We start from the raw sequence: 12,500 nt of genomic DNA on the forward strand, positions 1-12,500 counted from the left end.
TTGCTGCGGAAGCTTGCGGAATGTAAATAAATATAAAAACTGTAAATGCTTTTTTTATAGTGGAGGTGCAATTAGCTATCAAGCTAGTTTATAGGCACCCCACTTTTAATAATTTGATAGAAACATGATTAAGAACGCCAACTGGAAGGAGGCAACCAGTTGGCTATTTACAAAGCGTGGTAGAGTTCAATCAGGGACAACCGGAAACAAATCCAAGCCAGAGGTTAGAACGGGATTTGAACCTGGGGCAGCAGCATGCAAATCCAACGCCCTAACCACTCGACCTCTCCTCATAATTTAACTCCCAAAAAGGCAATCATCCACGCACATTAGCCTTGGCCCTGCAGATTGGCTGCGACGAAGGAATGAACCCGGAACTTTGATCTCGATTAGAACCGCTTTTGAATAATCGTGTCGTCTAAAAAAAAAGGTGATTACCTTGATTTTTTTTTCATTTTGTAATGAAACGCAGCATATTTACCTCCTTCAAGAGTCCTCACGAAAACGGCGGAGCTGTTGAAAGGCTTTCCCAAGTCATCCACAGCAATAACAACAACTTGAAAATCTTGAAAGGAAGGCAATCGACGAATTGTCGCCGCGGTTGCGTTTGAAGGCAGAATTCTTCCGGTAATTTGATCATCCCAGTACCTATACACTGAAGTCCAATTCACGAAAACGATGTACGCTGCAACTGGCTGATTTGTTGCATTGGTTAATGGTGGCCATTGGACATCAAAACTACTCTCTGTTACGTTTGAAATATTTGGGCTCCAACCGATCAGCAGCGAACCTGAAAATGAAAATGTAACCAAATCAGTGAGAGCAATCTTGGAGTTGTTAGTGTAAAGAAGTCAAAAGGTTAAATTAACTGGGGTGTAAAAAAGCTGAGACAAATACAGACTTTTTCTGCGGTTTTTGTCTCTCTTTATCACCCAAATCCATTTTATACTTAGAGAGAACAAGATCATCCCTGTCAGTTTCCCTCGAGAGGCTTGTTTACTAGAGTAGGTTACACATTTATAGTGAGAGGACTTACCGGCTTGGACTCCTCCATTAACAGCCACATACGAAGCCAGGAAAGGAGGCGAACCGAAGTCTTCCCAAATCTTGACCATAAGGCTAATGTTTGATGAGGGGATTTCCTTAAAAATTGCACCATTTTCTATTTGCATACATCTGTGACTATACATAACATTTTTGCCATAATGTGTCCAGACTCTTATTTCAGGGTATCTAAATGCAGAAAAAGAAGTCAGGTGTACTATTTTTGTTAAAATTGCTGCATCAAGTAACTGTGTTTGTGCTCCAGCTAATTTCTGGACAGTGAAACAGAAACACACCATTTCATATAAAAAATATATGATTACCCCCCGCCCTGTCCCCAAAGATTCAAAGACAGTGACCGCACAGACCAACTCTTGTTTGGAACTCTTTATTTAGGAGGGTGCGGCGGAGGGCCGCGGGAGGGAAACAAGGACTCCAGGGTGGGAGGGGGGGGGGAGGAATGGCAGAGACCCATACGGATGAACGAAGCGAAAAATGAGGGAAGATGGGAAAAAGGAAGGTCACGTTACCAAGCGGAAGAGAGGGAGGGGCTAATTAAGGAATTCCTGGAAGGATTTCTGCCCATTATCCGCAGATAAGAATCAGGGTTAAGCATCGCATTCACTATTATTGACAGCGCAATAGACTAGTGCAAATACATAAGCACCGTATTTGTAAAGGGAAATATATTTGAAAAAAACGATAAGGGAAGAAAATTTCAGCTAAAGCAAAAACATTTTTTAAGCTTACAACCGAAGAATTTCAAACAGTTACATTACAGCTGAGACAACAACAAAGCAGTGTTCCTGCTTTTGATGACTGAAATTGCCCCTTTTCATCGTTTACTACCTTTTAGGGAAAAAAATTTAGAAGATTTCTTTTTCCTTGATATTTATGGTCTTGTCTTTCCTAGTAGAGTGGACAAACGTCCAAGTGACAGTGATTCTTCACATTCCAGAAGGCTCGCTCAATCAATCAATCAATCAATCAATCAATCAGTGAATCAATGCATTAGAAAAGAGGAAATTTCAAAACGAAGCAAGATATTCCTTACCCACAGAAATACTCAGCTTCATAATATGGAAAATTAAAAAGAATGTGATCTGCCAACTGACTGCCTATTGTCCATTCACATTGAATTTCGTGTGGCTTGGGGCCTCTGGTGAACTCCAAATGACCCGATATATCTGTTTTGTGACCACCACATGCTGAAAACAGGGGAGGAAAAAAAATCAATACAGAGACATATGTATCAAGGCTACAGCTAGTGTTTTTCTCATGCTGATGGACGAACAAAACAAGTTAATTAACTAAAGACATTTTTCTTCCCGACCACCTAAATTGCGACAATTAGTTAACGTGAAAGCCACGTAAAAATTATTTTCACCTTTTATTTGTCCTTTTCCTTTTATTCCACCGATTACCTCTCGATAGAAAGCGAGAACTTCACAAAACAACAGGCACTATTTGCAAACAGAAATGTAGACTCTTCTTCTATAAATTACATTTTAGTACATATCCGCGCAACGTAGCAGGGAGCCTGTGGCTTACGTTGTCTCTTTTATCTATGTTAGTTAGGTGATTTCAGTATGATGCTACATACAGAGATTTTAAAATACCGCAACTTTGCAGTGCAGTGTCGCCTGGAATCGGTGCACTGGGCCAGAGCAGTAGGACCGAGAAATGTATCTGACATTAGATTTTCGGATCTTACCCATTCACCTCAATTTTTATATTTTATGCTTGTCTAAATCTCTTAGGAGCAACATTGTGTAGCGGGCACAAGACGTCTTATTTTCCTCAAAGGAATGGAGGAATCACGGAATTCGTGTTATTCCCATAAAGTTTCGATCTCTGCTTCAGGGCTCAGCTGGTTTAAAAGTCAAAAATATGTCTACTCATTAACGTGGAAATGTTAGAATGATCTAGCATTGTGCTTACGACGAACGGCAGACGTCAGTTAAAAAAACAAGTTAGAATATTAAGCTAATTTTGATACTTTCGTTACAAGCAGGAGGCTCCCGTTTGTCTATGCCTAATGCCAAATCTCTCACTTGATCTATTAAGTACATGAGAAGGAGGCGGAAGCTTCGTAAGTGATCTTAACGCTTCCAAGTGCTTCATTTTTAAAGAGAAGCTGAAATCACAAACTAACACTAGGTAAGTCGCACTCGATTCGCTGGGGAACAGATGGCCAGAGCTTATTCTTTTTTCAACTTCGGGGTATGGAGTCACTCCTACCTACTGACCACTGCCCCACCGTGTCTCCCCTAACGTTCTAATCATATTTTACCAGAACATTGTCTGTGAAAAATGAAAGGTTTTGCTTCAGATATGTCATAAGTGCGAGCAACAGATGTTAAAACTGAATTTTATCTGATAACTTTTGTTCTTCCAAATTTACCTGCATAAACCATTTCCCCGCAAACAACTCCTACTGAGTAATCAGCACTGCAATATCCATGCCATAGTTCTTGTCGGCAATTGAAAAGGGAGCTTTCAACACTATCGCAGATGAAATCGGTGCTGATGTATGTCAAATTGCCAGCTCCAAACTCAGATTCATAGAAATATCTTGACGGTACGTCCAGATTGAGTTGACGACAAACTGTCTGGAACGCTTGGCCATAAAATCGATAAGAACAGAGTTTCCACCACGTGTTATTGGAGTAGAGTTCTATTCGCCCCTGATTGGAAGCACCGCCATCAACCAATCTTATATTGCCTTTTGGAAAAAAAAAAAATTTGTCTCCTCAATTAGAGGAATCCAAATCCTTTCGTTTCTCGGTATAAGAATTGTCCTAAGTTTATCAGGTATTCGAACCACAAGATACTGACAAAGATCGCTCGAGAACAGGATGACCCCGGCATACGGCATAATAGAGCTTGGCAAACATAAGAGAGATTATTATAAGGAAGGTGTTAAGTCTACGAGATGTTCAAATGTTCCCGTAATGAATGAATCAACGAACAAAATGATATATGAAATGAATCACGTTGTTCATAACTGCGAGGATCATAGCTTCGGCCTTGTTGAGTCCCGAGGGATTGAGAACATTTGTTTTCGCGCACCGAACCTCGTTCCCAACCAATTTAACTCGACGCTCGGGGTACGAAATCAATTGTCTATGGCCAGTATGGCCGCCGCGCGAATAAGGCCCATTTCACATAACATTTCGTTCGTTGATTCATTCATCACGGGAACATTTGAACCCACAAATGACCAGCTCCCAACATCAGTGGCTTCATTGCTCAGTTGGTTCGAGTGTCGCATCGGCATAGCGAGATCAAGGGGTTCAAACCCCGTTGAAGTCCTGATTTCTTTAGGCTTCTCTACGCAATTGTTAAAACTGCGAGGATCATAGCTTCACTTTATTTCATATCCTCAGTTCAATATGTGATTCACTTCGTTCATTATGGAGATGTGTTGAGATGCGTAAGACAGAGCTTGAGGGAAAGTATGGGTGTTTTCAATACTTTTCAGGGGGTTGATAGCTGCTTTAAACTAGGTAGAATGCATATTCAACCTAAGTAAAACGAGGATCACCAATTTAGCCTAGGTAAAAACGGATTCAACCTGAGCCCGAATTTGACCGACAACATACACATCCTCAAATTCAGTGTTATCATCTTTTTCCCCAGATAAGCTTTTTATTATTAATAAGTCCTCCATTATAGAATACCGATATTCGACCCTACTTTATGGATGATTCGATAAAATGCACAAAATGTATTTCTTTATTAAAAGGAAAACACATACTTAAAAGGATTAAAAGCCGGTCTATGCTGGTCTATTAAGCACATAGATTTCATCTTGCTCTCCTTCTGTTGATTAATAGATCACAGATGACGTCAAAATATGATAACAACAAAAGAAGTGGCGCAAGAGGCGATAGTCGAGTGTGCCACTGATTTTCTTGCCACATTTGGTGTATTCTGTGATCTATCACTGAACAGATCGACGCGCGGCAAAAATGGAACCTTTTTGTTTTTTCAATTATGTAATATTAAAAGTTTGTGATGAAGAAGTCCAGTATGATTATGTGCTCTAATACATAATAGGTCAGAACCAATCAAAATGCGTGCATTATAGAGCTTATATAACAACAGGTTGTCAACAGTGCTTGTGGAGGGTTGTCTTCAGGAAGCACTTACCGTTATCAGCATTGATCATCTGAATGGAAATTATGACTACAAAAGAAAAAAAAAAGATAACATTATAAAAATAGAGTCATAAGTCTTGAGATCACGTTTATCGGAAGAGACAAACACTGTCAGTGTATGTAATTTTTTGGATCTTATCCTGAAAGTAATTCATCGGGCAGAATGAGCACCGAAGCGGCAAATTTGAATGCAACCCAAGTTGAGCAGCCAACAATTAGCGAGGAAGGGCCATAATTTGCACGAGAGGCACTGACAAAAGTCCCCTTCCTTACTTCCCTAAGGTCTACCTAATATTTTGAACACCAGGAGTTTGAAGAGGAATGACATATCTACAATTCTAGCAAAAAAAGATGACTTTTGAGGACGTTTTAGAACTATCCCTTAGCGTTTGAAAATTGTGAAAATTTGACATTCTTAGTGGGGATTATGTTTACAATGAGGAGTTGAAAGCGATTCTTAAGCAAGAGTATCTTGCTTCAAAAAAGTGAACATCGAGAAATAAAAGTTTGATGTTTTTCTTAACATATTCAGTCTGTACTTATCTTGTCAGTTGAACGTAAAAAATAACTATCCGCGCCGTTTGAGATTTCAAATTCTGCTTTGAAACCCCCTTCAAATATGGCACTCTATACATTGGTAACCTATTGTTTTAAGCCAAAGTGTTGACAAATTCCTGACCAAAATCAACTGAATCGTTAGGCAAAATCGCGAGGGAAAATAAGATATGATTTTTTATTGGGCGATTTCAACATTAATTTAATAAACAATGAGGAGTCATTCTACAGACCATCATTCTACAGGCCAATTTCTTGATGAAATGCATTCTAATATGTTCCTCCCTCTGATTATACGTCCCAAACGTATCACCTCTCACACGGCTACATTAATAGATAACATTTTTGTGAACATTTTTTTTGTCCGTTCGAGAAGTGGTTTATCGTTTACTGACTTTTCAGAACTCCTGGCTATAATTTCTATTCATTCGCACAACACTCTAGGTCGTCATTCTGGACAAGATCCCATTTTTGTTCGAGATAAGAACCCTAATAATCTGTCCGAGTTTGTTGAAATACTCGAGGGTGTTGTGTGGTCTTCACTCGCAGGTTATAATGATCCACGTACTGCATACAACAGTTTTCTTTAAAAAATTACCGGAAATATACAATGATTGTTTTCCTGTTAGGGTTGTGAGGAGCAGTTATATGATGCCTCAAAATATTTTGCAACTTCTACATAACAAATATGACAGATGAAATAACCAAAAAATATAAACTCAGTAACAAGATTTGAAATTATTTACTTTAGATGTAGTGCTGATGTAAGCTTAAGCTTAACGTTAACTAAAGAAAGAAAATGTCTATTTTAAGGGTGACAAGTCTAACTCTAAGCATTTCATGCAATTTTGTTCGATTTACATAGTTAGTCGCGTTCTATATGGCGACGCTCTTCACAAGAATACATAATTTAGTCAAGCAAAAGGGATTAACCAACCTTTATCTGTTATTCCGCCACACAAAATTCCAAATCTTGATCACATATTTTTGTAACCAAATGCATGCACGATATGTATAATATTAACACTGCACATCCACTAAACTCCACAACTCCGAGAAAACCTGGTCTAATTTGCTCTTTGTAAAGGGATCATGCGTAACTTGATAGATGAACTCACAGCCAAAGCTCAAAGAAATTCTTTTAAATTTATGTGCCAGGCAAGTAAAACAGCCATCCGCATAAATTCACGTGTAGGGCAAGTGTTACATGTACGTGCTGGGTGTACATTTCTCATATCTGATGCAGGAATAAAAATGGCAACCGTGCCACAAAAGCTCACAATATTCTTCCTTTAAAACCTCATTGTGCTGATCGACCGCGTAGAAATGCCTCATCATGTAATTTTTAGCCTTAGGTTAGGGAGGAATACCAATAGGCCATTTCCGAGATCATGTCTGCCTCCTCTTCAAAGCGAGTCTAAGGGCGAAGGTTTTGTGATGGTAATTAGTTCTACCAAGAGATTTGGTTCTACTTTACGTATGAACTAGACGCCCCATAAAGAGTACACTGGGTTGCCTGTGGTACGTGTTACACCAAAAAGGAAGGCACTGAATTGGGTGGTATTGAACGGCAGCGTTCCAGTTGATTTTTTTAAGTGGGGGGTCATTAAGACCATTTGAAGGGTCACCCACATGTCGCGCCAGCAGAGGTCCTTTGGCTCACACGTTCACACATTTAATTATTTTGTAATGTCCTGTCCCACTTTGAGGCCTTTTAATTTTTTTAAGCTTTGTAACAAATTCAGTTTAAAGATAACAAAACACGCTGCTCTAACGGACGTTTTCCAGCATGTCTTGCAGTGGCACTAAGCAAACGTATATTGCAAACACTAAGAAAGGACTGAAGGTGTTATTTCCGCTTCACAATTCCCCTTCTTGTTAGTGTAATCTGATGCAATCAGAAAAAGCCAAGCCAAAAGAAAAAAATGACATACTTTTGATACGTAACTCTGAATCGAATTCTCATCGAAAGATTAATGACAATCGATCTTAAAAACACGAAAATTTCTGCAGTCTCTGACTTTCATGAATAAACGGAAAAATCATGATGTTTTGTCAAAAGGAAAGAATTGATCACGTGCTAGGAAACCATAAAGGTGCACGAGATCACCTACAGTGGAACCCCGTTAATACGACCACCTTCGGGCCATGGAAATTTGGTCCTATTAACGGGGTAGGGTCAAATTATGATGTAAAATGCTTTTAAACTACATTCTACTACAGTACATGTATACCTTTAATCCGCTAAAAATCAACCTTTTTGCAGTTAATTAACAACCTTACAACGGCATTTCATTGCAACTGAACTGACAATGTAACAGTAAACGAAACCGAGTAATGGAAGGAAAAGCAAAAGTTTAAGTTGTTGGGAAAGCCGTTAATCGTGGGGGAGGATATGGGATGGAAATCCCATGCATTTAGAAGTTTACTGGACAGCCAAGAAACGTTGATATGCTTAACAAATTATTAGACATTTCAAATAACCGATCTGTGAGAAAAGAAAAGGAAATGAACTTGAAGAGAAAAGCCACAGTGGAAGGCAGCAGAAACAAGAAGGCAAAATAACTTTGAGAGCCTCGAAATGCCGCAAAATTAAGTCTATCAGATCTTTTGTAGTATTGTATTTAAAAAAATACATCCTTTTTACTGAACACTGCAATTTAACGGATGTCATGCTTGCCACTAACACCTTTGGCTAAAAAACATTCAATAAAATATTAATCAGTTATTGTTTGTCAGATTGTGGCTGTTTTCATTCAGCAGGCCCACTGGTCGTATCAACGGTGTAATTTCATAAAGAAAATAACGACTGAGGACTCCAAAAAGTGGTCGTTGGTCGTAATAACGGGGTGGTCGGATTAACGGGGTTTTCAGATAAGAAAATGAGTGGGGTTTTGTTCGGGCCGCAAAGAAGTGGTCGTAATAACGGGGTGGTCGTATGGCGGGGTTCCACTGTACGGGAAACACAGGCAGCCCAAGCTCGGTGTACGATTTATAGACTTTGAATGGAAAACATACTTAAGTTTATAAATGCTAAAGTAAGCTATAAATGTAGAAATAAATTTCACTTAACTCTACGTATAGTTGTCCTCGTCTTTTTTGTGCAATCGGAGGGCAAACTGTGTCAGTTTTAGACGGGTTTGTGGCTTACGAATTTTTGCGATGTCGTTAGTTGTCATTCTCCCTCTAACAACCATAGGCAGCCCAAGTTCGCGTCACTAGAGAGCGTGTAATAATTAATTACTAGAGGGAAGATGACCTTTGAGTGCAAGCGGTATTGGGTTACAGGCAAGAAAGGAAAAGCAAAGACAGGCCTACACGGACTCCCAATGTGGTTTTTGTGGTTGCGTCGCATTATCAGAGCCTTCAAATTATAGTTTTGCTCTTACAAGCATGTCGTTTAGAGATTTACCTCTTTTGTAAGATATGATCGGAGGATTTGTAAAAATTGTTTTCAGCAGAGACTGATTTTCTATGAAACTCCAGTTTTCCATCACGATTTCTTTAAGTTTCTTTACCGCAGGGTGGTATGTAGTGACAAAAGGCAATATTCTCTCTGCAGTTTTATGCTTTTGCGGATTAAGAGCCGATTGTCTTGAGTCAATGGTGACCTCTGACAGGGAACTTTCTGTATAGTTCTTTGGATACCCACGTGCTTCGAGGCGTCGTTTAAAGTTTGTAAGGCACTCTACATCTTCAAATGTTGTTTTTGAAGAGTTTGATCTAAGCAGTCTTATTGCTTCGCCTTTGATAAAGCCTCTTTTTACCCCGGAGGGTGGCACGAGGTAAAATGGGTTTATTGAAAGGTTTCCATCGGCTTGTAGTGAGTTTTGATGTCTAGGATGGATTCTTTTATGAATCTCTCTCCTTTGAATACCGCTGTATCCAGGAAAATTATTTCGTTCTCTGATATTTCGGCCGTGAATGTTACCAGAGAATTTTCCATTTGGTTTCAGTGTTCTACATAACGGCACACTTTGTGAAATATTAGAAATACAGCTCACTTTGATTACTCGTCGCTTTTAAGATTCCAGATATTAATTTTTCCCCGCCAGTTCTGTTTATCCAATTGACGTTCCATTCTTGAGCTCAATAAGGGTATATTTTGTTTAAAGATACACTAAAACGCAATTCGCGTTACAATGACTTTAGGCGCCATTGCAGGTTAATAATTAAATGTTTTCCTGTGACCACCAGAGATATCTCAAGCAAGCGTGAAAGAGAGAACGGTGAGAATAGAATACTATTTCTATAGGAAACCACTCAACCAGCATATTGCAAATTTGTTTTTTGATTTGACTTGCGTTAAATTGTTAATTTGAATTTACGGTGTCCCCGATTAGTGCTCTACAGCGCTAGAAGATTATACACTTAAGTAAAGTTCCTTTCCTTTCCTTTTTTTTCCAATCAGATTGCTGGAAACTCTTTGGCTATCTCCGAAATTCTTCTAATTATTTATTATGGTTGCTGTTATTCCAGCCCAGCATTTTATAACTCTAGAGGCATTCAGACATAGACATTCGACACTGTCATATAGCAGTTTAAATTTGTGAAATAATAGTAATTATTCAGTTTTTTTTCCTGATTTTGGAAAAGAAGTATGCAGACTTTTGATCAGTTGATATTATCTGACTTAATTAGAATAAGCAATTTAAGTTGTGTAAGGTTGTCTTAAGTCGCATTAAATCGCCTTAAGTTGCCTTATAAGTCGCTTGATCTTTTGGGCATTTTTTTCTTAAGTCGCCTTAAGTTACGGCTACTTAAGGTCCCAGAGTAGGCCTTGTGGTTGTTACAAAAGATACAGTCGAAAATAAAGAAGAGTAAACCGGAAGAGTGATAGAATTGATTTCTGTTCCCCGGGAAGTTGTCTAACACGAATACGGACCTCTTTGGTTTCAAGTTCCAATGAAAAGTTTCAAAACATTCAATCTCGTCCACAGAGCTTCGCTTGATTCGGTTCGATGAACTCTTTTTACTTAGGCCGCCTTTTTTCTGAGTAGTTGAATTTTAGATCATTGTTGGCTCCTTTTCGTTACTTACTGTAGTTTTGCTATGAACTTACCACATACTAACAGACACAATTTCATGGTACCTCAGTAAGCTAGACTGTGACACGGTATATTCGTGCAGCAGATTACTTGTTCCCAACTTTGCAGCCAAAGATCAGGATTTAAAATTATTTCCAAATCAAGTCACCTGTAAAGCCACAGGAGAGCTAAAGAACAATAACTTTCTTTTTATAGTAAATGAAACTTCTAGAAGGAATTCAACCCCTCCGGGTGTTTTCCCTTGAAAAGTAAAAACGGACTTCCTTAAGTGTTTTTCATTTTCCGAAACGAATATTTATTTGGCGGCCAGACTGAAATTTTTTCTTCTGAAACTCTATTTGCACTTTTTACGTAATCAGGTTGATTTGGTTTGTCTGTCCCTACAGTCGTTTATATTTGTGGCATTGTTCCAATTCATTGCTGATGATTTGAGACTCGCTATAAGTAACGGTGCTTTTGAAGCAAGCCGGTTGGTGCAGCTCCGTTTCGCGACGGAGAGAGTGAACTTTTCCCCTTTGGAAACTTTCTTTTATGCTTTTTGGAAGCGGCAGAAAGATATACTTTCTCTTTGCCACATCAAGCGATTCAAAAGCAGTCAGGTAGGAAATATTATCAACATTTCAGTGTCTGCATGGAACCAGAACGCTTGGAATATTACGTGGGCGGGGTTTCCATTTCTCGTCTTGTCATGTCCGTAAAACATCAGGTTCAACTCATTTCTCATCAAAGGCGACAATTTTCTGTTAAGAAAATAACATGAATTTATGAATTTACTATTGATTACTATTGAGAGAGTCAAGAGCATGTGGTTGATTGTTTTTGCTTTACAGACGCTAACAGCATGCAATCCAAATTTCCAAAGCCACGTCCAGACATTTGAGTAAAAAGCAGTCAATTATCCGCCTCGATTAGCACTGCTACCTGCGGAGCCAGGGGAATAAGGACTTATTGTCAAATAATAAAATATTGTAATATTATTGTAATATTGTGTTGATATATGCTATCAACTTGGACGACAAAAAAACTGAAAGAGCGCCAGGGCGCGCTAAAAGTTGTTTCCGGGGAAAGGACCATGTGTTTTAAAAATACTCCACTAGTCCCAATTTTCTCCTTACTGCGCTTCCAACTGATGTGGCGGCCTTTCAACGAACGTTGAGAAGAACCGACTCTCCCCTAAACAAGCAATTATATCATGTTAATTTAACTCTCTCGTTCTAATCAGCAAGTCAATATTGTACACTCTTTTGTTACCTTTGGCTATTTTGTTAGATTTCTAATTTATTCCACGTTGTTATTTATCTTTGTTTGGCATTATATTATAAATTCAAATGTACTTTAAATTTAATTCCACTTTCAACTGAAGATGGTCGTCGAACGACCGAAACATGTCTTGTAAATTTAGTTTCAAATGTGTCGTTATTTTTATAAAAAATGGATCCTTCTATCCTTAGACAAACAGTTTTTTGCTTGCTCTCCTGCAGATTCACACTGTACTCCCTTTTTCTTTAGCAATTTCCACGTTGCACGATCAATCCACCGATTCTCCCGAAGCCTAATCCATTTGTCTGAACCGATGCCTCTCAAAAGGGAAGTTCAACTGGAGTGCAAAATAATTATCCAACAACCTGAAACTCTCTAAAAGGTAGAATAAATCTGAGCCAGGAATCAGAGTGTAATGCAATTCCTGAAA

General features: G+C 38.8%; 1 protein-coding gene across 4 annotated transcripts in view; it reads right to left on the minus strand.

Annotated features, from left to right (window-relative positions):
• LOC137979249 (uncharacterized) overlaps nt 1-12,500 on the minus strand; it is a 99,102-nt gene that overhangs the window by 83,103 nt on the left and 3,499 nt on the right. For 2 of the 4 annotated variants that reach the window (XM_068826460.1, XM_068826458.1), the window contains exons 1-6: nt 10,825-10,911; nt 5,200-5,235; nt 3,449-3,769; nt 2,099-2,252; nt 1,037-1,233; nt 482-790 (exon numbers count right to left, since the gene is read on the minus strand). In XM_068826460.1, coding sequence (XP_068682561.1) covers nt 482-790; nt 1,037-1,233; nt 2,099-2,252; nt 3,449-3,769; nt 5,200-5,235; nt 10,825-10,849 — 1,042 coding nt within the window. In that variant the 5' untranslated portion in view covers nt 10,850-10,911. Of the gene's footprint in view, nt 1-481; nt 791-1,036; nt 1,234-2,098; nt 2,253-3,448; nt 3,770-5,199; nt 5,236-10,824; nt 10,912-12,500 lie in introns of those variants that run through there. The other 2 variants (XM_068826459.1, XM_068826461.1) reach the window with 2 other exon arrangements.

This window comes from Montipora foliosa, chromosome 12, assembly GCF_036669935.1.
Source record: "Montipora foliosa isolate CH-2021 chromosome 12, ASM3666993v2, whole genome shotgun sequence".
Lineage (NCBI taxonomy): Eukaryota > Metazoa > Cnidaria > Anthozoa > Scleractinia > Acroporidae > Montipora > Montipora foliosa.